This window comes from Syngnathus floridae, chromosome 7 (assembly GCF_059516105.1).
Source record: "Syngnathus floridae isolate MCC-2025c chromosome 7, RoL_Sflo_1.0, whole genome shotgun sequence".
NCBI lineage: Eukaryota > Metazoa > Chordata > Actinopteri > Syngnathiformes > Syngnathidae > Syngnathus > Syngnathus floridae.
In genome coordinates, this window is record NC_142419.1 from 14,761,782 (window position 1) to 14,789,155 (window position 27,374).

At 43.7% G+C, this 27,374-nt stretch overlaps 1 protein-coding gene across 5 annotated transcripts in view; it reads left to right on the forward strand.

The window, feature by feature from the left end:
* Positions 1-236: 236 nt before the first annotated feature.
* nectin1b (nectin cell adhesion molecule 1b) overlaps positions 237-27,374 on the forward strand; it is a 106,477-nt gene continuing 79,339 nt past the window's right edge. For 2 of the 5 annotated variants that reach the window (XM_088380626.1, XM_088380629.1), the window contains exons 1-2: positions 237-822; positions 3,199-3,234. In XM_088380626.1, coding sequence (XP_088236752.1) covers positions 768-822; positions 3,199-3,234 — 91 coding nt within the window. In that variant the 5' untranslated portion in view covers positions 237-767. The remainder of the gene's footprint in view (positions 823-3,198; positions 3,235-27,374) is intronic. The other 3 variants (XM_088380628.1, XM_088380630.1, XM_088380627.1) reach the window with 3 other exon arrangements.

Consider the following 27,374-nt stretch of genomic DNA (forward strand, 5'->3'; position numbering starts at 1 on the left):
CGTGTGATTTGAATATTTGTTTCCCCATTCACACGCAAATATTATGTAATATAGTACTGTACATAAAATGTAAAACAGCACTTAAGTATAATTCGAAGCGCTGGTGCGCGCTCGCGTGGACGCGCATTTTGGCGGGCCGCGTCGCATCCCATCCTTCCAGCGTCCCGACTCCTCCCCCTCCTGTGACGTCAGTTTCCCTGTGGAAGGTAGAGCGGGAGGAGGGGACGCTCACTCGCTAGCTCGCTCGCTCACTTACTCACTCGCTCACTCACTCAGCCGGCCAGTAGTCGACTGTTCGGGAAGCAGCCGTGAGCACACGGCCGTCACTTGCGTGGAGCTCCACGGTGTCAATCGGAAATCGAGAACCCGACTTTCTTTCCGGGAGACATTTGCGGATCTTTCCCCGCCATTCTCCCAGCGCCACCGCGGGAAACTTGACCCAGCAAAGGGGAATCGGGACGCCGAAGTGTTGGGAAACTTCCCCTCCGGCCATCGATCCAGAGACTTGGATGGAGCCAGAGCGGCGCGCTTGAGGCTCAACTCGAAAGCGCCGTGGAAGTCAAGCGTGGAACCCTCCTGACTTTTAGATGATCCTCTAGTTTTCTTTTTCTGGCTTTGGAGGTAGCAGTCCAGTTCAGTCCAGGGGACCCCCCACTTTCTCTCTCTTTTTTTTTTTTTTGCCCCCACAAGTGGGATTTGCGCAAGTTGCATGCTCGCTCTTTGTGCGCGGTTCTAACGCAGAAGACCCCCGGGAGAGCTGAGGTGCCATGGCGCAGCTGTGTGCGGGGATTTGCGTGCTCCTCTTGGTGCTGCACGTCCAAGGTAATGCCCATTAAAAACAAAAGAAAACTGACTTTTAACCTTGTTTATTTGTTTATTTTCATTTTGTTGCCACGGACTTTTTTAGTCATTGCATGGATAAATGCCCAGGCCAATCCGCATAATATTACATTTGGAGTGTGTTTGCTGCAGAGCAGTTATTTCGCGTTCACAAAAAGGTGTAATTACGTGGATGATCGGCAGATGGCGTTGTGAGCGAGGCACTGCAAAGTTAGGCTAATTTAGATTTGAGTGGGGGCAGTGGGGGGAGTTGGAATAAAAGCATCCTCTGCTCTCCAGTTGTAATGGGATGAATCTCCTTAATGTAATGACTCCCCCTCCCTTCATCCTCTCTTGTCCAAATCCTTTATTCCGCTTTGTGGATTCGACCCTGTTGCAGTGGGAATGTTGCGTCTCGGAATATATTCCAGCCACTGACTACTGGCTGTATGTGCTTTTGCACATTAAAGCCTGTCAAAGGCAATTTAAACTCAATAAATATCTGTGGTCAGTGGTGCTCCTCATGGAAAATGTGCCATATTCCCCATTTTTCTCCCCCTAAAAAAAGGCCCTCAGGCTCCTCCTCCTGTTCCAAGGTGAAAAAACAAGGAGGATGTCGACCCTGCTCGCTGGTGTGTTTTAACAGCGATTGGATACTTTGATCACAAAGAGCTCCGTGTGATTTACAGTGAGATGATCCCTTTGCTTGCGGAGAAGATCAGGATTAGTCCCGTTCCCTTGTGTGTGTGTGTTGGGGGGGGGGCATGTGAAGCAGTTCAATCAAGGCTGTGTGTGGAAAATGTGTCCAGAATTGTACTTGAAGCATTTTGGGGAAAGTGAAAGGATGAAATCAGGTGTCAAATGAGATTCTCCTAAGGGTGCGTTTACACGCATGCAAAAAACGTTCTGATGTTTTGCCACAGTTGGGGAAATTGGCGTCGCATCCAAATGAGGTCGTAGATGCTTCAAAAATCGGATTTGAACAGCGAAGCTGCCGTCGTTAATCAATTGAGGCCAAAAAAAACCCCGATGCATCCCGTTCAATTTTTTTTTTTTAACAAGACCTGAGCAGTGGGAAGTGGAGATGTGTGAACACGCAAATACCGATTCAGCCTGTTAATTGTTCAGACCAAATGAAACGATCAAGAGCCCGCATTGGTTTATTCCACAGTTTTATTTTGAACTGGGAGTTAATGGAAAAAAGCTGCTGTCTGAATCATTGTCTGTCAGACACGTAGCAACAAGAATTTGCTCTCAGTGGCCCCCGGGGGTTAAAGGGCGTCGCTGTAAATGCCCAGCCTCTTTTTTAAGTCCTTATTGATATACAGCCTGTTCCCTAGTCGATCCTCACTGGAGTGGGCGTGTCCCGGGCTTGCAGCGGGACGCCCTGCGTCGTCAGAGGGAACGCTGCCCGATAAACCCACACGCCAGATTCCAAAACAGCGAAGGCTCGCCAAAACGATGATCGGCGCGCGCGGGTAATACGAGCGCCTGCTGTCTTTGGCAGGCCGCGAGTCCAGACTTTCGATTTAATTGGAATCCTCCGCCAGGTGGTGGCCGGCGGAGGTACGGCTCTGATGTCTCTTTTATTTAACGGGAAGCAGTGAGTTATTAACCAAGACGTAGGGCGAGTAGAAATCACATCCCGGACGTCCTTGGCGCGAGTCGGCGCATTGGCCGCCAGAGCGTGTTTCCGCGCGGCTGGCCGTTTAAGTCGAGCCACGCGTCGTCGTGATCGACGGCTCCATTGTTTAGGTGGCCGGCCGTGGATTTCGGACCAAAGCCGAGTGCGGTCGGGCGGGTCGGAGGCCACTGGGGGCACTCGAAGGTCTTACTCTGGATGTTTGATGATGACTCTGGCAGGAAAGTGCCGGGGGATGCACATGTGTCTTTAATTAGCATGCTGACGTTGCACATTTTTGACCTCAGCCATTTGTTGGTTTGCTGGGGATCCAAATTACTTTGACACAGCGTTGAGAAAGCGGCAAGTTGTTTGCTAGACGACATCATTCCCCAGAGTGTTGTTCCGAAGCATAATTGGGCCTTGGTGGAGGTATGCACCGTTGTTTGTTGAGCAATCAAACTGTTGTTTGGATCCAGGAATAAAGGACTAATTGTGCCATCTTGCAAAAAAAAAAAAATGTGTGTGAGGCGTCAAGATGAACAAATAAAAAAATGTTTGCTTTTTTTTTTGGTGGGGCCTGTTGAATTCCGCCAAACTTTCTTAAATTTTCTCAAAGAGTAATACATTCAGGTTTGGGGACTCGGAGGTGTTAGGCAATCACCCGCCCAAAATTCAGATTCTGGAATTTCACACTTGAAAGTTAATATTTGAATGAGAAGCCATGAGACATTGCTGAATTTTTCTCAATTTCCCAGGGAATGATGCATCACAAATGTCGAGCCTCGGTGGAGGTAAGCCCCGGTTTGTTTTTTTGCTGGAAATTAACCTACAATAACAAAGCTCTTCCACATTGTTGTGATGGGACTCCTTCGATTTGGTGGACTTTCCCGCCATTTCCTTTAGTTTCCCAGTGAATGGTGCATGAGGACTGTGGAGCCCTGGTGGTGGTGGTATGACTCTGCTCTTTAGATTTAGCTGATCCAGGGCTTGTTTTCCCTACTTTGCTTAACAATCCAAAATAACTCTTTCTTTTCTTTCTTTGCTAGAGGAGGCATGTACTTGTTCATTTGCTTATGCAGTGATTTAAGATAAACTGAGAACTGCTTAACTGAAATGGGACTTGGGGAGAGTCCAGGTCAATTTTGGAATTTCCTCAGCCACACAGAAGCGACTCCTTGAAAATGAATGAAAATTGAAAATTCATGTATGATGTCGTGTGTTGTCATTTTGGCGCTGGACCAAATTAAGACTTTCCTTGGCGGAGGTTGGCGCTCACGCGAGCGTCATTCGGGTTTCGCTTATTTGCTCGTTTGTGGCAATTTGTCCCCCACGCTGTTGGCGAAATCGCACGGGGATTGTAAGGCTTGATAGTTTGAGAGTGACTACTAATTGCTGTGATTCCGCCCTCCTCTGGGGGGCATCTCCTTTCGTGATGGATGGGCAGCAGCGTCCCCGGGGGAATTGCTTGAAGGCGAGCTGACGGGAGATTAAGCCGCGGCGCTCTCTCTCTCTCGCAGGCGCTGCCGGCGGGAGCTAATGGAAGCGCTCGCTTCCTCGCTCGCTCCGACTTGTCTTTGAGCGTTCGGGGCTCGTTGTCGGCGGCGGCGGCGCTGCTGTCAAATCTCTCCCAGAACGCTGCGTGAAATGGAAAGTTTAGATTCCGTTTTGTCTGCCACGACTTGCCCCGCAGTAATATCCGAGCTTTCAAAACCACTTTTATTCAGTCAAAAAAATATTTGAATTGCTTTCTTTGTGTTTCCATGCCGCAGTTTGTGGAATAAATTTGGTAATGGTTGCGTAATGCGGCTGCTTCACACTCAAGCCACACTTCTAAACCTAACCCCTAAATAAACAGTGCAGGTCAACTTCTAGCATTAGCGGACATTACATTGCTAGTGTTTGTTGCGTAAGTCCTCCTTGACAGTAGGTGGCACTATATTGCGCCAGTGGCGAATAATTAGTCTGAAATAAGTGGTATCAAACAATTTTTTTCTGAAAGGAAACTCTCTTCCCTTCTATTTATGTCTTTTGTTAGCAAAACAAAGTTTATATTCCGCTCGGGCTAGCTAGTTGCCTAGCGGTAATTTGCACTCTCAAAACTTCATTTTCACTAAAAGTATTTGAATTGTTTTTTCTTTCCACGCTAGAGTTCAAACAGGCCCGCTTGGCGTTTTGCTTATAAGGTCGCATTTGGACGGGCGGGCCTGAATAAAACATGACATGAAAGCGCTAAAACGGAGTGCTAGCGAGAGCGCCGGCCCTCTGCGCGCTAATACAATCGCGAGAGAGAAAGAATGAATGATGAATTAAGTTCAACCCCTGCCTGGCCCAAGCCCGGAATCTGCTTACGGGTGAGACTCCAGTCATGATGAGGAATAAATGAATGGTTGAAATTCCCAGCTGAGCAGTTTAGCCGTGAATTTGTTCTCTGTGCTTAAGTTATTCCTGCGCGTTCAGGCTAATATCACCTGGAGTATTTTGACTACTTGTAGGCAAAACCCACGCATCGGTTTAATGAAGACGATTTTATGCTCATTGCTAGACACTCACTTAGCCGCACCTCCTGGAAAGTTGGAATAAATTAGCCCTCAACACTTGTTAAACTGGTTAATATTGAATCGGGCTGACATTTAGCCCAATCTAAAAACTCATGAGGACAGATGTCAGAAAATGAAAGGGAAAGCAGCCATTTTGGTTTGAAGCAGATATTTTTGACTTTTTTTTATTTTCCCTCTCTGGGAAGTTAGTGAACAAAAAAATTGACAAGATGGACGTTCCAAGGACCCGTAGTTGAAATTGAACAGGAAGTCCTTTTTGTATTTTGGCCCTATTCAGCTTCAGGACCAATCCGAAACTGCTATGGGAGCTTTCTTGGCCGATCATTGCATCACAGTTGAATGATTTATTTGCCGATTTTCCATGAAAAGGGAAATGAAATCATGTTTAAGATGATTGACAAAGACAATATGTCACGAACGTAAGATGGCAGGTTGATCGTATTTGGTCTTGTCTTGCTTCTTGGTAGTCTATGTTGTATCAAGATGAGGGGGGGGGACTCCAGCTCTCTGCAATTTTCTGCTTTAAAGCCTTGACATTCCACACTGTTTCAACCGGAATGGCGGAATCAGCAAAGCCAAGCAAAAGAGGAAATCAATGAAGGGGATCAAATCTCGCCCCGAGCTTTTCTGATTCGGCATTAATCTGTCCTCAACATTTCTTCGTCTATTTAGCAGACAGATTCTTGTCGAGGGATTAAACGGTTAAAATCCCGCTCGATTTGACTCTCTCCGTCCCGCGCGCTTTCTCTTCTGTGTTTGTCAGTTCCGGCGTTGTTTGATAGGCTTGTAATGCCTCCTAAATTGATCTTAATCTTCTCCAAAGTAACGTTGGAGGAGATCCGACAGCTGACATTTTTATTTTTTTACGCATTAATCGGTTCGCAAATAGCTGATAGGACTGCTACGAGTCTCTTCGGTTGTTACCATAGCGACAACCTTTCTCAGCATACACTACATCGACGACAAAGGAAATGATATTTATTTCTTTACGAGATGTTTAGTGGAAGCTAATGCAGCCTTTTCATGTACTCGTCAAAAGACTTCAAATTCACGACTGGGGCGTTAAATCGCTGGTTCGTAAGAGATTGAAGGCCGATAATTCCGAACACTTTGAAGGCTGGAGGCTTTTAAAATAAAGCAGATTTGCTCTCCTCCATTAGTTCTTGTAACCATTCCTCCGATAAGATGCAGGCTAAAGAGAGTTTGGAGGACACAAGCACGAAACAAAATACGGTTAGCCAATAGCGGTTAGTCGATAGCGGGTGGACGTCAAGCTGTTGAGAATGATCAGGTAGAAACTATTTCATTAAAAAAAAAAACATTTGTTGTCCCGCCCCAAAAAATATTAGTTTGCCCATCTTTATTTATTTTTATTTTTTTTTAGATAAGGTTATAAAATAGAATTACTTTTTGTGTAAATAAAATCGCTAACATTTGTGAGGTCTGGCTAGCCGACAATTGAAAGTTGCTTTATCTTATTTTGGATCTTAAAGAAAGGTTAAGAAAACTTTCTTTTTGTTGCGCTATAAAAATGAGTTGTCAGTTTGGCAAAACAAAGACTCTAAAAAATGACCCCAAGGAAGTCTCCCGGTCACCATTTTGAATTGAACTCACCAATTGATGAATTTCCTCTCTTCTGGTTGTTTTCCTGATTATGAAATATTTGAAACAACGACCCTGTCTTTTTTAATCCTCGAATGAAGACGTTGTTACGTCAACACCGACTTATTTTTCCAGCATGTCGTGAGATTTATTTCAGATTTCGGGAATGGTGGCCACATCCAAATCGTGACTCAAACCATCCGTTCCTGCCTTCCTCCATATTCTGTCAAACCTGCCCCCCCTCTTTTGATGAAAGTCTTTAACTCTTAAAACGTAGCGCTAACCTCACGCTCCAGAAAAGTAAGCTGCGATGAAATTTCCATCCTCCCCACGCACGCACGCGTGTGGCTCTTTCGTCAGATTCCACTGCCAGACTTTTACATCTTTTTCCGAGCCCACCCTTCACCCCCCCCCCCCCCCCCCCCCCACACACACACCAAAAACGTCTCCTATCTCGACTCTCCCTGCCGAGTCTCCGCACTCGCAATACAAAGGGGGGACTTTGTTGCATGAAATGCTTCCTTTTTTTAAATGACTAATGTTGGCTCATTTAATATGCCGCGACGATATCTCACCGGGAGATGACGAGGCTTCAAAGTATCGGCGTGCTTGTAAACGAGTGTCGGCTGCGGTTTTGGCAGCGGTGAGGAAGGTTTTGCATCAAATAACACTGGTTTGTTGTTTCCCACTGGGGGATATTCGGGATTCGTAGCAGAGGTGAGAGACTTGACTTGAGTCTCTAATTGCCTATTTTAGGACCTGGGACTTGCTCCCGCTAAAATAGAAATCAAATGGAAAACAATAGGATAGAAACAGCTGGCTTGACTTTGCTTGGTATTGAAATCCACTTTTTGTTGTGAATGTGCGCGCAAAGCTAGCAACACAGCGACGTTGCCAAATTTAACATGCAGGGCATGGTTTAGAGATTCAGTCATTAATTTTAGCATAAAATTGCAGTCGGCTCTGTTTTTATGTGTCGCTACTCCAAATAAGTAAAGTAGCCGTTGGTTGAAGGTTTATAATCACCAAAACAGGTAGGCTAATTTCTGTTAGCGTTCCGTACAGCGGTTCACATCATATGTTAGCATTAAGCTAGCTCACTTTGATTTATATATTGTATGTATGTATATTATTGCGAGTGAAGTTCAGGAGTAGAATAAAAATAGACAACACGGTGACCTGCAATGTGGCATTGATCCTCCCGTGTTGCCATCCGTGCCAGAACCAAATGGCACTAATGCAGCTAGCAATCGATAGCCCGGTTTTCAAGCCCCGCTGCATTTCAGTGCGATGTTTGCGTAACGTCAGGTGTCAAGCGGCCTTCACCTGCTTGCTTTTATTAGCCACCACAACGCCCTGTAATGCTTCTTTGGAGAAAATGCGCGACACAAATAGCTGGGCCAGCACCGGCACCGGGGCTCCCTCGACGCAATTAGACGAGCGAAGCAAACACGCTAATGCAAAACACACAACACCGAGCGAGCTGACGTGAAAGAGACGAGACGATTGCGCCTCCGGAGTTGAAGGCTTCTCACCAGGCCACTGCCGCATCCCAAATGTATTATTTATGTGACGGACGAGGGAGGACTCCCACTTGCCTTATTTATTTAATTTTTGCTGTTTTACTGACACAAAGATGAATAAATCCGGTGTTATTATTATATTTTTTTTTTTAGAACTTGGTGAGGAAAACATGTTGAGTCGTAGTAAGGAGCTCACGTCTTGTAGTAAAGCCACAGGTTGACTTTCTTCTCTGGGTTAAGCTCATTAAATCGTCTTGAGATTAAGTTTGTTTGTGCCTTTGGCTCCGGTTTAATTTAAAGTGTAGCACGAGAGACGCATGCGCCTTACAGACTCCTTTTTGTATTTACACATTCATTTTATACCATATGTAAAGCTTTTAATAATTGGACAATTGTACAATTCTACTGAGAAATACATTTGGGAGTAATTGAAGACAAGAACGGTCTAGCCTTTGAAATTTTAATGGCCAACGGTAAAATTGTGAAATGAAATGTGCCCTTTCGGAAAGCAAAGATTGTATCGCTGCCAAAATATTGAACTTTTAGCATCTTTAGTCATGCCTCGAAATAAATTCCTGCTCTTCTCGCTACCCACCTCCGCATCCCGCCCTCCCTCCCTGCCTCCCCCTTCGCCTCTTGCAGCTGAATAACTTTTCAAGGGTTTTTCCACATGGGAGCGCACGTAGACATCTTGCCTCAGCGAGCGGAATCTTGAAAAATCCCGCTAGTCCGCATCACGCTGGGGGAGCCATTTTGTATCCTGCCGTGATTGTCAGTCAAGCGGAGAAGATGACAAATGTCACGTCGAGGGCGGCGACCCCTGAAGGTCAAACGTGTGTTTCAGAGTTAACATGACGCTAAATTATGCGGCAACAACTAGCTAGGGAGTGGAGCTTCTTGCTTTCACTTCCAACTGTTTTCAGAGCAGACTTGTCTGTATCACAAGCCACTTTAGAACGTTTTGACTGATCTCGTAAGACTCACGGAATTTTGGGTTGGCGACCCTTCGCCTTCTGGAGTTTGTGGCAGACAGAAGAAAATAGTTTTAGCAAAAGTAGTCCAGGTGCTGAAGTGGCAAAGCAGCCCCAGACTGTCTTGATCTTGTTGGTGGATAGATGCGTTAAAATGTGCTGGATCTTAATAATAATACAAATAATTAATAAAAATAATAAAAATAGAAATAATAAAAATAATAACGATATATGATATAATTTGTAGTAACAAACGGATAACTAATCAACAGGAAAGAATAGTTACCAGCCTCAAAAAAGGCTGGTCCAGCTAAGCTAACTCATACTTAGGGTTGTGTGATGAAGCTGGAAAAAACCCAAAACACAAATAGCTCTTTGTTTACAAGCAATTAAAAAGTCAATTTGCTATCAGGGCTTTATAAAAATAAAAATAAAACAAAGCTTGCATGTAAAAAGGAAAGTTAGGAGATGAAGATCCTCATGTTGGCCCCGCAGGGGGATTGGACCCGCTGTTCCCCAACGTGGCCGACGTCCAAGCATGATTCCAGTTCGCCTCGCTCCCCCGTTCTTGGCGTCGTCTCCCTTTGAACATGTCGAGGACGCTTGTATCAATGAGAGCTCATTAATTTTTTCCAGCTGTATTATTTTTTTTCCCCCTGTCGGGAAAGCCACTCAACACTATCTTTTCTCTTTTTTGCGTAATTGTGACTTAATGACACGGAAAAGTGAGAATTAAATTAACAGTGCCGTCGTTTGCTGGAATTAATTTTTTTTTTTTTTAAATGAGTCTAATGAGCTATTCAAAGGCACAGTGAGCCTTTTTTTCACCCCCTGAAGTGGATCTGCGTTGGCCACTACCCGGTCAGTCGCAATGACAAACGAGCCCACCGTCATCCTGGATTGGTCGCCAGTCAGTGGTAGGGCATTTGGCGACCATTCAAACTCGCATTCCCACCCACCGCTCGTCTGAATGAAAGTCAGCTGAGCCAACCACGACGCTGGCAGTGACCCACATTTTTTGCTTAAGGCGAGTAAAGAAATCCAGTTGTGTTGTGTTCCATCTCTTTATCTGGAGGAGGGATTTAAGGGTTAATTCTATCGATTGGATGGTGGGATTTGCCACCGTAATCCTGCCTGAAGTTCTGCTCTCCTCACTCTGTTTTGTTTGGAGGGTGGGATGTGTGTGTGTTATTTGCATGATCATATGTTGACAAAAAAGTTTGTTGGATTCCAAATTTTCACCACTCCTTGTTTTTCGAATCTCAAATTTTGAAATGCGCTCTCTGGGCGTGTGTTTGTTTTAACTGTGTGTGTTTGTGTGTGTGTGTGTGGGGGGGCGTGATAGGCCTCGAAGGCATGACCGTGGAGCACGTCCCAAACGCGAGCCGCTCCGGCCCCGCCTCCCGATCCTGACCCACTTTTCTCCTCGCCGCTCATCGCTGGCTGTTTAATTGCCGCGCGGCACACTGAGGCCATCTGCTCCGACTGAAGCCCGGTCGCTATGGAGATGCCGGGAGGCTTTTCGGATTTGCCGTAGAGTGACCGAGAGGGAAATGGAGGTCAGGCGAATGGGCGGGGCCGGGGTGGGTGAGCCGGACATTCACAAGGTGGTGCTAGGACAGCACCTGGGAAGTGAATTATGCACAGTGGCTAGCACGAGAAGCTAACGTAGCGCTCAACATCGTCGCCGACGACACAATGGAAGAGCCAACGCTGTAATGCTTAAACTATTACGGAAACCATCCCAAAAATACCTCACACAAATTCTAAATGAAATCTATTTAAATATTGGGATCATTTTTGTAAAAGATGCAAAGCAAACTATACTAATATTATGGAGGAAAAAAAGCAAATGAACTAAAAAACTAAACTAACTAAAAATAATTGGAAAAAAAAAAAAAATCGTCATGACTTCCCCACATGCTGTAATTTCCTCAAACAAGCAAAGCGTGTCCTCTTTATTCCATCTTAAGCTTTAAGTTTGCCTTTTTTTTCCGAGTTAATGTTTCTAACAGACACTTTGGCACGGACCAGAATGGCGCGGTGAGGTTTTGCAGGAATTTCTTAATGTTTACTCGTCTCGCTGAAAGGTCAGTATTGGTAGCTGTCATTTTCTGAGGCGCCATTCATAGGTCAATAGCTCATTAGAAATCCGTCGGCGTTTGTTTCACTCGTGTCACAAAGATGCCCCTGTTTGTAACTCAGGATGGGCTCCTGAATGCCTCGGAAAAGACGTACAAACTGAATAGAGAAAAAAATATTAGGAAATATTAAAAATGTAAAATTATTAGAGTAAAAATAATAGAAAAAACTAAGAATCACGGTCAGACACATGTCTGTTTGAAGGGAAGGTAGGTCTGTTTGTCCAGAGCATCGAATGATGTGACATGAAAAAGCAAAGAAGGATTTGGAGCATCCCGGAGAACTGTGGCCGATTGCGCTTGCCAAAGTGCTGATTGCGGTTTGAACGGCGGCCATGTTCATTAGCGCTCTTTGCGCTTGTGATATGTTTAGACAAAGGACGCCTGCCTCATCTCTCCTTGACTGGGCGACTGCCTTTTATTGGCCGCTCTTGCGCAAACAAGGCCCTTCGGATCAGGTTGTGGCCTTGCTTCTGTTTTGCATCATTACAGTTTTGGCTCGTCCACTTTACAGCGGCCCATTCTGGATTTGATTATTGCCTGACTGGGAGACTTCAATCCACCTTTATTGAATTTATAAGAAAAATCTGAAGGCCAATATTTGGAAAAAAAAATTATTGAAAAAAAAAACCCCTCACTAACTATAAAGACAAAAAATATCTCACATAGAACATGATGCTGAGACAAAAATTACAAACATGAAAACCACAAATATTAAAACTATAAAAACATTACGCTAAAATACCTAAAAAAGATAACCTTGTATAAAAATATTATACAAAATTTCTCATAATCACATAACACTCAAAAAATAAAAACATATATATTATAAAAATACTCGTTAGATTAAAAATTGCACATTACAAAAATATTTTAAGGCTAAAATATTATAAAAAAATATTTTATGCTCTTTTTATGACCAAAATATTACAACAGAATATAAAATTAATCTGAAAAAAAATCCCAAAAAACGCATTGTATATTATTTGTGCAAAAAGCAAATGTAGTACGAGTCGGAAAATCTAAAACAGTGTAACTTAGGTGTGCCACATTTACTATGCCTTCCTCTTGTTGGTATTTTACTTCATTTTACGTCTTTCACAAGACGTTACATACCTTAGAAACAATAAATCCAATTTGAAAACAGCAATAACAACCACGTGAAATATAAAGCCCAGGGCTGGCTCACGGCAAAGAAGTGGAAAAGCATCATCTGATTCCGAAGCTTCCACTCGGCTCTGTGATGAATGCTAACAGCCACCCTGTCATACATATCTGCGGCTAATAGCGGCTTCGGTATTCATCAGCCGGCTCATCTCCCCTAAGACTCCGTGTGGAGAATATACGCATTCCCGCCGTGTTCTCTGTGAACCCCCAGCAGCGCAAAATCAGCCCATCTGCAATCACAACAAGCAGACGATATCAAAAGAGAAACACAACAATCGCTGCGGGAGCGAGTCGGGAGGGCGGAGGCTGCTTAAAACCAGGCCGCCGTTGCTGTTATTTCCCAACTAGATGAGACTTGTGCTAATAAAGTCGGCGGGAGGACTGGCCAATGGAGTTTTTTTGCGAGAAAATACTCTGTCCATCTGCGTGATGTCGGAATAAAAAGACCCGCGACTATTTCTGGACTACGAATAGCAACAACCTTTCTCCGCGATACATCCGAGTAATTTAGTCCCGCAGGAGTTGGATGCTGTTATTGTGCATTAAAAGCATTTCAGGATCTCAGCGACATGAATAGCCTCTTTGTACTCTAACGCGCCGACTCATTTGTTTATCTTTTACAGATGCGAGAGTTGTGAATGACGAGCGGATGACGGGCTTTACCGTAACTTTGCTGTAATTCCGTCTCTTTGTGCGGTTACTTTGCTCGGTCTGAATCTGGTTCTCACAGCTCCGCGGTCCTTAATAAAAAGGGATCTTAATTGAATTCCAGTTTCTGATTAGGATGCCTATCTTAATGTCTAGGCGCTTACAAGCTAACGTGCTAACAGGCGGAGATGACTTCACGTAGGAGGACATCCAGAAGGGATTATTCAAATACGCTCGTTTAATATTCCGAGTCGGTAATGTCAGATTATTCCCCCGCCGTAACTTCGACCTTAGATTTACGATTCATATTTATGGGGGGTTGTCAGGAGCCGGCGGCCTACGATGAATCAACAAGGCTTGAGCCACGGAGAGTTGCGTGATGTCGTAAATCAGTATCCAAAGCAGGAGAGGGAAAGAAATCCCACCTAGGTGCGCAAGAAGGAGCCATTTATGGAGTCAGTAACCTTCCCACTTGCACCGCATGCTGCGATCTGGGGGATTACCAGTGTGCCCTCCGGGGGTGCGCCGGATTAAAATTGTAATGTTGGATGTAATTTAAATATCGGCAAGGTGTCAAATTAACATGGCAGTATAGCCAAGTAGTTTGAGTACATTTTATGCTCTCAAAATATTATGAATATTTCAAATCTGTTTAAAAATATACTATGGGTTGTTTTGGGTGTGCCAACTCTGTCATGTTTGAAGTAGCGCATGGTATAAAAGATATATGGGAAATCACATTCCATGATATATAATTGATGTAAAATTTTGCTGAGTGGGATTTGTTACAATTTAATTTATGGAAAAACATTTTTGTTAGGATTTTGAAGGGGGGTGCGCAGCTTACATTGTTTAGTGTGTTGAGCTGTTGAATAGTGGTGCGCCAATTCTGTTGCTGGCTTGATGGAGTTGTGTAGCTATTCTGTGTCAATATCAACACAAAATTGGAATTTGTTGCAATTCATTTTTGGTCAGTTGGACTGCGTTGCCTTGGGAAAGTGGTGCGCCAACGCCCTCACGGTGTTCAAGAATGCGTGTGGTGTAAAACATTTGCGAAATATTGTTCCCCGATGTAAAATCAATAGAGAAAGTGTAGTTTGTTTCCATATACTTTTGACTGACCGGATTATTTTGCCATTGGAGCTGAATTTACGAACCTTGTCGGAATGTTGAAAAGGGTGCGTCGGTTAAAATGTTCAGTAAAGGCTTCTTGCTCCCCGCGGTGCCTTTTACATGGGAGGGAGGCACGCATGGCAACAGCGTGTGCGCATGGATGTCTTTCAGGTCGACTTCTCGAAGTTGCGTTGGGATGCGGGGTTATTTTTAGCTACGGGAATGGGCTGCTTCCCATGCAATGTGTCAGGGGCAGCATCATGTTAAAGATTCAGTCAGATGGTCCTCAACACCGGGGGCGCAGGGATGAGTTTGTACCCAGCGCTGGAAGGCGTGCGGGGAGGGGCGGGGGGGTGCGCTGGGTCACGTGCTGACCTCATTGTGCGCACGAGTAGGCTTTAGGCTCGGCGGCATCACGGCCGCCGTAAACGGGAGACTGAGTGACTTATCTGGGAGGCGGCTTACTGCGAAAAAACCAACTGACTTCCCCGACACAAATAAAGCAGAGACAGAAACGTTTTTCTTGATCCGTTCGTAAAATTGGGAGAGATTTAGTATTTTTATCCTTGGAAAAGGGAGCTGACATGCTTTGTTACGCTCAGCGTCTCCTCCCTGCACACCCCCTCCTCTTCCTACATCAGCTTCCAATTGTGTAGCTGGAAAAGTCAGATTGGTGTTATTTTTATTTTTTTTAGACGTTAATGTTCTTCTACCCCTCATTTGATTGACATGTCGGCATACACGCAGATGACGTTTTGCCAATTAAAAAAATAATGGTTACGAAGGTCAGCCAGATCAGACACCTGTAATTTCCAGAAAACGTGTAAAAAAAAAAAATCTAAATCTTACCACAATCGTGCCATTAGATATTACACACTGTGCAAAGTCAACAAATAAATAAATTTCCAAAAGTACAACTCTATAAACCACAGTCAGTAGGAAGAGCCTTAAACTGGCTTAAGATGGAGACTTCCCACGTTGGGGGGGCTATTAAATGTCCAGTCTAGTCGTTTTTTACGCTTGTGTTGATATGAACATTAGCCTCATAAAAGTCTCCCCACCACCTCCACCCACTCCCTTGGCCGTTCCAACATCGCAGCTGTCCAACTTCCTTCAGTGCCGCATTAACTCCTGCTGGCTGGAAGCAGATGCCGGCGGGAAAACAAAGATGGGGGGTTACCGTCGTTGCGTAGGTGGTGATGAGAAGGGCGAGGGAGGGTTAATAACGCTACTCAAGAGGGTCAGCGATGCCGTCTCCAGGTGTGCTTGAGCATACTTGGACTTCTTTTGTCGCCCGTCCCGCCTTTCACATGGTGTGACACAAAGAACGTTTTAATACACACCGCAAAAAGAAAGGAGCTCCTGTCCCCACATGAGACACTCTTTGAGGGACAGATAAAAAAAAAAAAAAAAAAAGTCCTCAGGTGCTGTACGAGTAGAAGTGACATCACTTCAAACCAAAAAGCCTGCAGACTTGCCGGCTCTTTTTTGGCAAATGCACTTTGTAAGACTTGTATATTTTGTGTGGGTCCGCTCATGATTAACAAGCGCACCAAATGGAACCATTTTTGCGTGGCTGTTTTTATAAAAACGAAATTGTCTCTTTCAATACCTCAGCCCTTCAAAACGATGATACCTTTCGTTGGAAAGTTCAGTTATTTTCGTCGCCTTAAAAGCAGAAACAAATGTGCATTTCTCCGGAAAGCTGCGTCACGGAACATAACGTCAAAGTTTCGGTTGCCCCATCCCGCATAAACGTGCATGTTTGGGCAACAACACGAGCTGAGTGGGTCGAAGGAGCGGCTGACTGATAAAATAGTTAAATCCAACACTCTATTTGGATTAACCCCAAAAAACGCCCTCACCGCTCCCATCAATTACGGCGCGCGCGGCTCACGAGGAATTGTCCGCGGGTCAGCGGCAAACGTCGATATCGCTTACTACCGTTGCCTCTCGGCTGCTTATCGACATTCATTTCGCAGTGGCCTCCTGTAGGTATTAAAGCTTTTATGGCGCGTCTATTAGCAATGAAGCATTTCACAACGGATCGCCGCTGCGTTTAACGGGATCTTCACACATCATTAAAAGTGTTGCGTTTGCTTTTTTTTTCTAAATGTAAAGCTTTAATTATCCTGAAGAATAACACTTAATCTATAAATTGACATCACAGCAGCCATGATTATTAACGGGGAAGCACTTCATGTGCAACATGCTAGCGTGACGCCGCTAAACCCGGCCTGGGCTTACTCATTAACCTATCAACTTCTCACCGTACAGACAAATTATGAAATGGGAAACGCCAAGACAGGGCGTGTCTGAGAAGTAAACAAAAGCGCTGACGCATGCCCAAAGCATTCTGAATATAATTGAATTGAATATAATATCGTTTGTGGTTTTATATTGAAGTACTTTTGACAGTTTGCTCTTTTTTTTCCCCTGATAAAATCTTTTTTTAACCAGTTTCTTTTCGTCTGCACAAGTAGAGAGTGTGGGTACTTTTTGTGCCTCCACTTGAGCACCCGGAAACAGATATACTATGGGGGGGGAGGTGTGGGTGAGAAAGTGCGAGTGGAGCAGTTCTCAACACAACAGCTGTGCTGGAATTGTTGTCATTTAGCACCGGGTTCCGTTTTGCTTCAAGATCTCTGTTGACTTAGTCAATTCCCATCAGGCAGGTAGCGAGCCACCTTTGTCCTTAAAACGTCACAATAGGTGTAAAATCAAGTTTGTTTAAATATAAACGTAAATTTAATCCAACTTTATTGAAATATTGTGTTTAGCCTGAACTCAACGCGTAATGTTTCACAATAGCTTGTTTAGGCTACCACTGGAGGGAGCCCAAGTGCGAATCATATCTTTCATCTTAGTGGAAGAAGATGTTTTTTAGTAGTGGTAAATATAACTACAAAAGAAAACATGGAGAAAATATTTTTGGAAAAATTATTTGTACAGGTACGAGGTAATTTTTCACAACTAGAAATTTCTTCAACTACTGTTTCTACAAAGAGTTAGTAAGGGTAAAAATCAGGAGTGGGATCATATTTTTTTGCAATCCGCGATAGCTCCTTCTCGACCCCTTCTGTGATTTCATCGCGGTATCCATCAGTAGACGTCAGACAGAGGCCTTCCCCATCCTCCTGACAAAGAGTGCGAGCGTTGTACGACATCATCTATCATCCCGCCGCCTTTGTTCAGCATCCTGTCTGATGCGGGCGCTCGCAGCCGGCGTCGGCTTGGCATTCAGCATGACAGGCGGCCGCAGATGCAAAATGACAGTGACAAAAAAGGGGTGGGGGGGGGAGGCTGACAGCGCTGTTTTCCATAGACGCCGGGGGGCTCGGCGGGACTTACGGGGCCCGCCGTCAGATTATGTCGGCGTTCCTGACACCCCTGACTGTCACCGGTTTGATGTCCAAGATGCGCTTTGAAATGTACATGGAAACCCTCGCCGTGTTCTCTGTGATTGAAAGTGCTTCAAAAGCTTCAATTTGTTGGGAACAAGCTGCCGTCTCGCACTTCTTAGCGCCGTATATCGAGGGGAGAATATAAAGGAGGGCACCTTTTTTTTTTTTTTAATATAAATATAAAATGAAACCCATTTTCCACCCGCTGTCACAATACAGCCGGGTGGCTGGTTGGGATCAGATCAGGGTTGTAATAGTTACTATGTATTTGTCATTACAGTTAGCTTTAATTTCTTTTTAACTTTTGTTGTTTCGTTTCTTCATTTTAATCACATTTTATAGCAGGTTTATTAGTTTTCATTCTTTTTTTTGTTCAATTTTGATTGGTTTTAGGGTTAAATGTTTTCAGAAAAATATCTGGAGCCGATATGTGTATTTTGATAACTGCGCTAATATGAGCATGCGTACAATCCGATAGTTCCGTTTTGCATCAGCAATCTTCCTTTCAATCGAAGCATATCTAATTCTGTGTGTGACGCAGATACAGTGGCGTTCTTGTGGATTCTCCTCACGATCGCCTCCACTCAAGTGTCTGTATTGGAGTTTCGCTTGGATCCATTTCCCCTCTTGTCTTTTGTTGAAAATGCGGCAGTATGCAAATGTAGTGTTAGAAAACTGCAGGTTAGCGTTGGCTCATTTGCAAACTTGTCATTCTGGCTGGCTCCCTTCTGTCAATGTGTCAAGGCTTTGTTTGGGATTCGCGTGAAGGTTGTTAGCTTGTTAGCTTACAGGATCACTCCTAGTCCCATATAACACATTTCTCAACATTCATTTCCTCATTATTTTCTCTCTCTACGGTGACATCTGGTCAGGGGAAACTGACTCATTATCGACAGGGTGCTCAACTTTCTCCTTTAGGGTGAAAGTTTACGGTGTTTTTTTTGTTTTTTTTCCCCACACAGCCGCGTGTCTTATTATTTTTAGCAAGCACCTGGAGAGACGTTGGTGTCACCTGATGCTTGGCTTGTAAAAGCATCCTTCTGCTTTTTTATCTGCCCATTTCTTTGCGCCGCACAGCTGAAATTGCATCCACACATGTACGGCGCATTACTACTATATAATGCGGCGTGTTCTGTAAGTGAAGTTAGCCAAGCGAGCAGAAGTGGAATGGCCGTCCTGGGAGGGATGAATCCTACTAAAGCCAAGCAATAATGCGGCTTGCATGCTGTTAATAATGCTATTACTTATGCCTGAAGTCGATTTGGATTTATGTCGGACTACTATAATAATATATATTGTAGTCGTGTGTAATGTGAGCTTGATATGGACTGATTATTTTCATGGAGGATTTTAAAGGTCAGTGGATTAGATACATAAATGTTCCACTTTTGATTCAGTCCTGTTTTGTTTTGATCAGGCAGTCCATTTTAGTAAGTGTTAAAACAATTGCACATTTAATAAGTGTTAAAACAATTGCAACTGCTGCGCTAAAAAGACAAATGAACGCCATTTTCACACGATTTACATCAATTAACGCCTGTCATACGACTGGAAAAAAAAAAGATTGTTGACGTAAACGGCATAATGGAATAAATTGTCACATGGAAACAGTTGACCAGGAAAGTTTGATTTCAACTGCAATGACAAAAACTTCAAGTAAAGTCGGCTAGGAACGGGCAATCCGTAGATTAGCGTTAGTTATTAGCGCTAACATGAAGCTTGTTTAAGCTATGTGGTTATTTTAAATCAAAGTCATTTAATTCTCTTTGTATTATGTTTAGTTTGATGGTTTTAAACTTCATTTGTTAGTGGCAAAAACAGATAGAAGACTTTTTTTTTTGAACAATTGTTCACTTTCCCCCGATCTGCTGCTTGCTATAAAAAGAACCGAGTCTCTGCCGCCATACAGCGCCATCTGAAAAATCTTAATTGAAAAGTTAATTTGGTTGTTTCTCGGAACACCAATATACGTATTCATCCTCAATTTCTGTGCTGGGAATAAACAAATATAAAATGTGAGTCATTACTCGTTGAAAAGTCAGGTGGCGCGGGCTTAATAGGAGCTCGCGAAAGCTAGCAAGGGCTTTGTTTGTGCAGCCGAAGTCTCTGGGGGCTAGCGGCAGCGTGTTGGTAAGGGGCACAAAAACTGTTCTGGGACCACAGAGGCCGTTTAAGATTACATGGCGGCGGCGCATAGGTGAAAATAATTGGCTGTGTCACTGGCCCGTTCTCCTTGTAATCAAGCCCTCCGTCACCCCTTGCTGAGTGGGTGTAAAAAGAGGTAGCGGCACCAGTTTGGTGCAATTAGAGGAGGGAGGCAAAGCTTCGAAGAGGTTGTGAAAGAGAGGAGCAGCCGTGTGACACTAAAGTGCAGCGGCGGACTTTGGGGAAATTAGGAGGGGGGGCATGTTGGGGGCGGGGCTTTTAGAAAGTGGGGCTGTGAACTGCGACAAATATTGACTGTTGGGGCTATTATGGTCAAAAGATGACTGTTCATTTTTTTGCTCCTCATCTTGAGCTCAGTAAAAGGTAATTAAAAGGCAAAGTATTTACTTGTGTATAATTTTCAGGCCAAGGTTATTTTTGTCAATAATTTGTGTTTAATTTAGTAAAGGAGTTGAATTTTAACTTCAGTCTTCGCACATTTGTCACCTCTGGAATCAGAAGGTTACTGAACCTTTTAGTTCCGAGATGAGCTCAAGAACGTAGCTAATCAGTAGTTGATGATGAATGCTTGGAAGTATGCAAAAGAACGGGGGGGGGGTGCACTTTGGATCCGGTTTGTGGAAATGCGACACTCCGGAATTAAGTCTATTCCAGAAGTGGCAGCTTGCCAGAGGGTGTAAAAATGAGCGCAAATAGACTTTGTGCTGTTAATGTGCTGCTGCTACAAAAGGCGGCATGTGCCCCAGCCCTAATGGGAACTTTTCTTCGAGGTTCGTGTCATGTTTGTGAATGGGAGGGGGCAGTGTGTGAGTAAGGGCTTGGAATTGAATTCAATGAATCCAATTAAGAATCCAATTTCGTTTTAATTTTGAAGTGGATGAACTGTTGGGAAATAATCAACACTGTGTTGAGTAGTTTTGTGTTTTCCCCCCCATTTCTTTGACAACAAATCAGACGGTTTTTAATGGGGTTGGCCTGTGTCATGCAAAAAAAAATGGTTTCTCCCTGAACTAGGGTGTGGCAACGCAAAGACACACTGGAGAAGCCAAAACATGAGGCGTTTTGGAATCAGAGCGGTCTGTTGTGTCGTGTCGACTTTGCATTGCGGTTGTTTGCAAGTCTCCGTTGTTGTGTTGTTGCGGTGAGCGTTGGCACGCCGCAGGACAGCCAACGCAACTCCGCTGCCTCAGCAGTTGCCATCAGGCCGGCAGTCAATTCGAGCGACAGAAAGGCAGTATGTGATTGAAAAAGTTTGCTAAAAACTTGCACGAGAGGTTTCTTCAGAGGCATGATTGCGCAATTTGTTTTAATATTTATTTCAATTCTCTACAGGAAATGAGATCTGTACAATGAGCTGAGTTTCAACAATTTTTCATAAACACCATTGAGAGAACCAATTTTTTTTGATTATGGAATCGTTTTTTGCAATTTTCTTCTGCCAAATATTGGAATCAGCACCGCTGCACTCTTTTTTACCCTTCGCCCTCAAGAATGCTACGTCGCAAAATTTCCACTGGCGGTTTTGAATAAATAATGGCGGGCGTGCATTTATCAGATGACGCTTCGATCTGCGACAGGCGGACAAGTCTGAGCTCGCCGCGGCCGACCCGCTAAACCGACTCTGCTGTCTCCTCGGCCGAAACGATTACTCATAATAACGATGACTGCTGCTGTTGTTCTTTGTGTGTCATTTTTCCACACCTTGACATTTGTTCCTTGTCAGCTCACAAGAAAAACGACCCCACCACCACACACCCGCTGCTCCCCGACCATTTGGTGAACAAACCTGCCGCCATTTTGCTTATTTTAAATGCTAAGCACAGATTCTTGTAAAGATTTTTTTTTTTTAAACATAAATCAAACTTGTGTTCTCTCACAAATTAAATCACGAAGAAATAGCGGCGTTGTTTCTCACTACTTTGCGCACGCATTTTGGCTCGCTCGCTGCGGTTCCGATAGAAGCAACAATCAAGCGGGTCAGAACCCACACACGGTTGCCGCGGCGCGTGCGGCTCTCTCATTTGCGTCGTGTCGCGGTCAAAGCCAAACGTGTGCAAATTATACGTCGGTGGGGCCAAAAAGCCAAAGCTGCGGCGTGGGCGAAGACGGCCGCACCCGCGCCCCCACGCGAGTCTGGCTCAGCTGCGGCCCGCTAAACTGGACGAGAGATTGCCGCATGCGTTGGAGTGTTTGTTGAGCGCGCACGTCCATTAGGGATTTGTTTGCACTCGGGAGTTTATCGAGAGTCTCATTCAAGCCTTGGCAAGTGATTAGCTAAGATGAGTTTGCACAAAGAATTGTGCATTTACGGCGGCTGTCACTTTGTTTTAATCTGCATCTACTTTATGGCAGCGTTCTCCAGGGACTCTGATTTATTTATTTTTTTAAAGCTGAAAATAGGTTTTTCATATAAAGAAATGGCATTCGGGGCAGATATGAATTGACATAACAGAGGAGTCCTGTAAGGTAGAACCTGGACCCCAAAAGCACAGCGCCAAATGTTTGCGCGACCTAAATAAAAGATGGAAGCCTTTGAGGCTGACAAACGACAATTCAGCAACACACCTGCTTTTCTATCCCCGGCTCGTCCTCCTCCTCCTCTACTCGGCTCCCCTCGTATTCCAGATGCGGCGAGCAGATGTGCCGCGGAGAGGAAGCGCTGCCGTGTAATGTGTGTGTCAAACAAATGAGGGGGGCGCACATGTATTGTAATCCACACACACATTTGATATAGTCATGCTGCCATATAATAATGTTTGAGAAAGTACAAGCAACACAGGAGCATGTCCATTGTCTTTTTTTTTTTTTCTTTTTAACTCCCCCGAGCCGTAAAACAATAAGTCACAGGCACGCTGGCTTCAGATGAGGTCAATAAAGAGAACCCGCACCACACACACAGCCTAGAGACGATATCATAAAGTAGTTGCTCTCAAACTGGAATCCTCAGATGTCCACCAGCCGGAACTTGTGAGCAGGTTCACTTGGCTTTCTTAGCTGCTACCTGGCCCGGACGACCTCGGCATTGTTATGTTTTGTCCGGAAAAGAACCTCAGTTGACATGAAAGCAGAGTAAACAGCCGGGAGTAAAGATAACATTGCACTGGGGAGGGCGCCGGGGGTTTATACAAGACTCGGATGGAAGGAGGAAGGTCATTGTATTATCTGGGTGTACCTAATGGTGTGACCAGTGAGGCTTTATACTATATTTTGATATTTCACACAGATACATGGCAACGTAACGCGACGCATCTTCCTTTTAATTAGCTTAATGAATGCAGTCAGCTGTTTGGCCAGCGCACGCCATAAATAAGGAATATATTTTCTTCCTATTCTCGTCTTCCTCCAGGAGATTTTCTGCTGCTTTGCTTCCATAATGCACTTCCACTGACGCTCCGATGAAAATTTCATGCACGGCACGCTCGCTTCAACACGCCCGACCCCCGCTCTCGCTTTGCCAGATGTTTCATCCTGACTCTTTGCTGATCCGTCATGTCGGCCGTCTGCTTTTCGCTCAACGTCGGCAGGGGGCGACACCCCGAGAATTAAAAAAAAGAACGAAAATAGGCCGACCTTTGAAATCTCTTTTGGAAAAAATGGCAGCGCTTCTCTGAAATGCACTCGGCTCCACTCTTTGAATTTTTTTTTTTTTTAATTAAAACAGACTAAAGGTGGCATCGACTTAATTACTCACTTTATTTCAGAGTACCTGCTGTGTCAACGGCCTTTGCTTGCTTGCTTGCTTTTCACATATCCGGCAAATTAAATCAAATTATTAGCTTTAGTTCTTTTTTAAAAAGGTATCGAAACAAAGATCTTGAATTTGTGTAAAAAAATTGATAAATATAAAAGTGGATGCATGTGAAGTGCAGGTGAAGTGTTGAATTAAATTATTTTTTCTCAACAACGCAGGAGTATTTGCCAGCAAAGTGAACACAGAAAAGTAAACTCAAAAATAAAAAGGAACGCGAACAGGAGGATTGTTGTCTAATAAAATCAGTCTCCGAGGAACCAAAGCGCTCTTCTTTGCCGCTCTCGCTACCCACTTGATTGTCATGTTTTGTTGTCTCTCAGCCCAAATAAAGAAAAGTGAAGTCCGATGAACTATGTGGTTTTAAGTAGTGCTATTAGGCTCTGGTGGCTAGCCTTTTAGCTAATTGTTTACAAAATTGCCCTCTCGTCTAATTGCTTTTTGTCTATTGTGTTTTAGCTGAGTGTTTCGATGGTCTGGAACGTAAACTTTGGGAGGGATTAGCATACGCTACCGCTAAACTCTACTGGTTAGCTGCTTAGCGCTAATATTACTGTAGCGTGACGACGTATATAGCTAACCATTTTGCGTCCAGTAAAACATATTGCAGCTAGGCCTCAGCAGCCACTCTTGCTGAAGAACCACCATTTTATTTACTGAATGCTTTCAGACAAGATGGAATTTGAGCAGAGCCAGCCTGCATGTTTTTTCATATTCATTGAAACAGGGTTGAACCTTTTTTTTTTTTCCATCCTCTCCGCTTAGATCTCAGCGGCCGCTCTAGTGAATCATTGGATTAATGAGGTGTTGCATGGTCACGCCAAGGACGTCTCTTTCTTTCTTTTTCTTTTTCGCTCTTCTTTCTTTTTTTTTTTTGCATCTTCACAGAACTACCATGACAGTTCAAGAAAGTGTAATGATCATTCAGTTAGTTAGCTAGCCAGTTAACTAGCGAGTTAGTCTGTTAGCTAGTGAGATAGTGTGAACATGAGGTTAGTTGGGTAGAAAGTTCATTGATCCTCTGAGTGAGTGAATTAGTTAGATATTATTTAGTTTAATTAGTTTAATTAGCAATATTTTATTGATCCTTTAGGGTGGAACGTTCACTAATTGACTGTTTAGCTAGTTAAATTTCTGTAGGGAGCTACAGTAAATATTGTATTATGATAAAGAAGCAAGCTCACATGTGAATGATCTTAAACTAAATGGACGAAGTAATAAGTGAGGGGCTTTCATTTTTTTCAACTTAGCAAAGAGCTGGATGGCGATACGTCTTATTAATTATTTTCAAATGCCAGCGTGGCTAAAATAGAAATGTCAACTTGGCGCGTGTCAAATCATGGTAATGTAGGGTGAAAGCCAAAAGCCATCGCCTCTTTATTCTTAATAATTCATGCCGGCGTCGACATGAACGCTCTTCAGATTGTTTGCATCAAACAGCTGATTAAAAGTGCTACAAATATTCTCTTGAAGTTTTGGCGAATCCACTGGTTTTGATCTCATGATGATAACACTCATCTCGACTATGTTTATTTCGGCCAAGCGTTTCTCTTTTTTTTTTTCATTAGCAAGCTTTTGTGTTTGAGGCTTTTGTGCGACTTTGTTCTTTTATTGCTTTCACTTACGGGATTTTTTTCTTTTATTTTTCCAAATGGAAAAACTCAAGTTCTCCGTCGTCAAGGTCCTTTGATCTTATGATTTCGTCGTTGTTGTTGTTTTCCAGCCTGGCTTTGACTTGTCTGCAGCGTCACAATAGTTTTGTCTTCATGTAGGAATTCTTCTTTTCGGATCCTGCTGTATCTCATGAGAAATGCCTTGTTGATATTTAAACAAGGACACCAAGGTGGGGCGATACATTAAAAATTTCCGTACGTCACATGTCGAAGTCCCTTTGTATATATTACAATCTATAATAATCAAATGATGTTGTCAGTGATTAATTACGTCATCCAATACAAAACAAAAGTGAAATGACCTTGGAGAAAACGCCTCCATCTGCCACTGATTCCGAGAGGTCTTATTTAGAAATGAAGCTGATTACAAAATAACCACAGGCTCGCATCCGGTCGGTCACTTGCAAGCCGCCAATGTGTCAGTTGTCTCCGCCAAGCTTTTATTTCAACACGCTGCCTGCTCATTATAATCAGAGCCAGCACAACATTGGAATGTAAATGAGGCTGAGCTTGGATGGGTACGTCTCAATTTTTACCTGTGGCACGTGTTGACTCGGAGGCGACGATGATTTTGACTTTTTATTGATATTGATATTGATATTAGTTAGTTCATTAGTTGTTGTTTGTTAGTCACCTCATGCATTCCGAATTTTTGCTACAAACACCGCTGGCGGGGTTTATTCCCCGGCTAAATCAATTATGAAAGCAGTTATTTAGAAAAGCAGCTGATTGCAAAATAACTATGTGAGGTTTGCGACCCGACAATTACAACAAAAAATGTGCCAGTTGTCATTGCTGGGCTGCTTTTTCAATGCTAGCTTGCTGAGAATCAGCGCCGGCAAAAGAGTAGAAATTACTGTAAATTCTTTCGAACGTTTCAGTTCAAGGGCAATAATTTGTTTTGTCAATTCATGATTGTGAAAAAATATTTTGCAAAAGTGTCTTTGAAGAAAAGAGACTAAATTTCACTTGCTTCAACTTGCATTACTGTCTCTTTCATTTGCTGGATGATTTTTTATTTTTCAAACTTTCTCGAAAGTTTTTCAATGACTCAGCCAGGCATGAACATTTATCATGAATTCCGTTCCAGCGAGCGAGTTTGCAACTGATTATTCTATCTCCAAATGAGAAAAAAAAACAATACAAAAACCAAACCACTGCAGGATGCTGTGAGATTCCCTAAGTGATGGCATTGAGTCTTTCAAGCTCCAGGTGCAGATGGTGCACGCAAGCGACAAGAATGCTAATTCAAAGACGTTATCGTCGTCCCTTTGCTTTGTTTACTTGTGAAGCAGTTTTCCCTGGCTGACGGTTTCAGCTCCTGCCATCACAGGTTTGGAAGTTTTCCGAGAGGTAAATCAGGACGCTGTGTTGTTGTTTGTTTTTTTTCCTTGTTCTATGAACCTGTCTCAACAATGCCTGCGTGGATCTTTCAGGTGCGCATCCAAGTGTGTCGCCGATACGAAGGTCGGCAACGTGTCCGCTTCCGCTGGCTTGCTTGCCAACTGTGGTGCAACCATTGTTGTCAAGACGGAGACGGCCGTGTCGGCTCGACCCGTTAGGACTTGCCAACCCTGCGGGCTTGTGAAATTATGCGAAAACACGATGTAAAAAGTGAAAGTATAGAAGCGGTAGAAACAAACACCAATCACATGGATGAGAAAATACCATGTAATATGCATGCCAGGCCAGTAGTTGGTGCTGTTGCTTTGTACGAAGCACTGTTTTTACTGGGAAAAAAGATTTAATTTGATCATCAATTAATTGTCGATTAATCGTTGCCGCTTTAATTAACTAAATTTGAGTTTTAATCTGTTTCGAGACGAAAGCATTTTATGGCGTGAAGGTTTTATGTAACACTTCCACTGTGCATTAGCTTGTGAATACAAGTAAAACACCCCAACATCTATCTTCAAAGTGTAGAACAGCAATTCCCCTTCAGGGACGCAGCAAGCAACATTTAAATAACTGAATTAACATATTGTTTTCCATACTTCAGGTCCCTCCGCTATTATAAAACAAATTGCTTTGTTTGCAGCGGATTAACATTTGTTTTAATGCCGCAAAGTCACTCACTTGGAGTCTGCATCTTTTTGAGGTGGATAGCTAAGGTGACTCTTTTCTTTTTGGAGGAAAGCGCTTAGCACGCCATGGCCGCTTTCCGCCTGGCCGCCCTCGCGTTGTGGCAGGGTGGGCGCGGCCGCAGTCACGTGATCT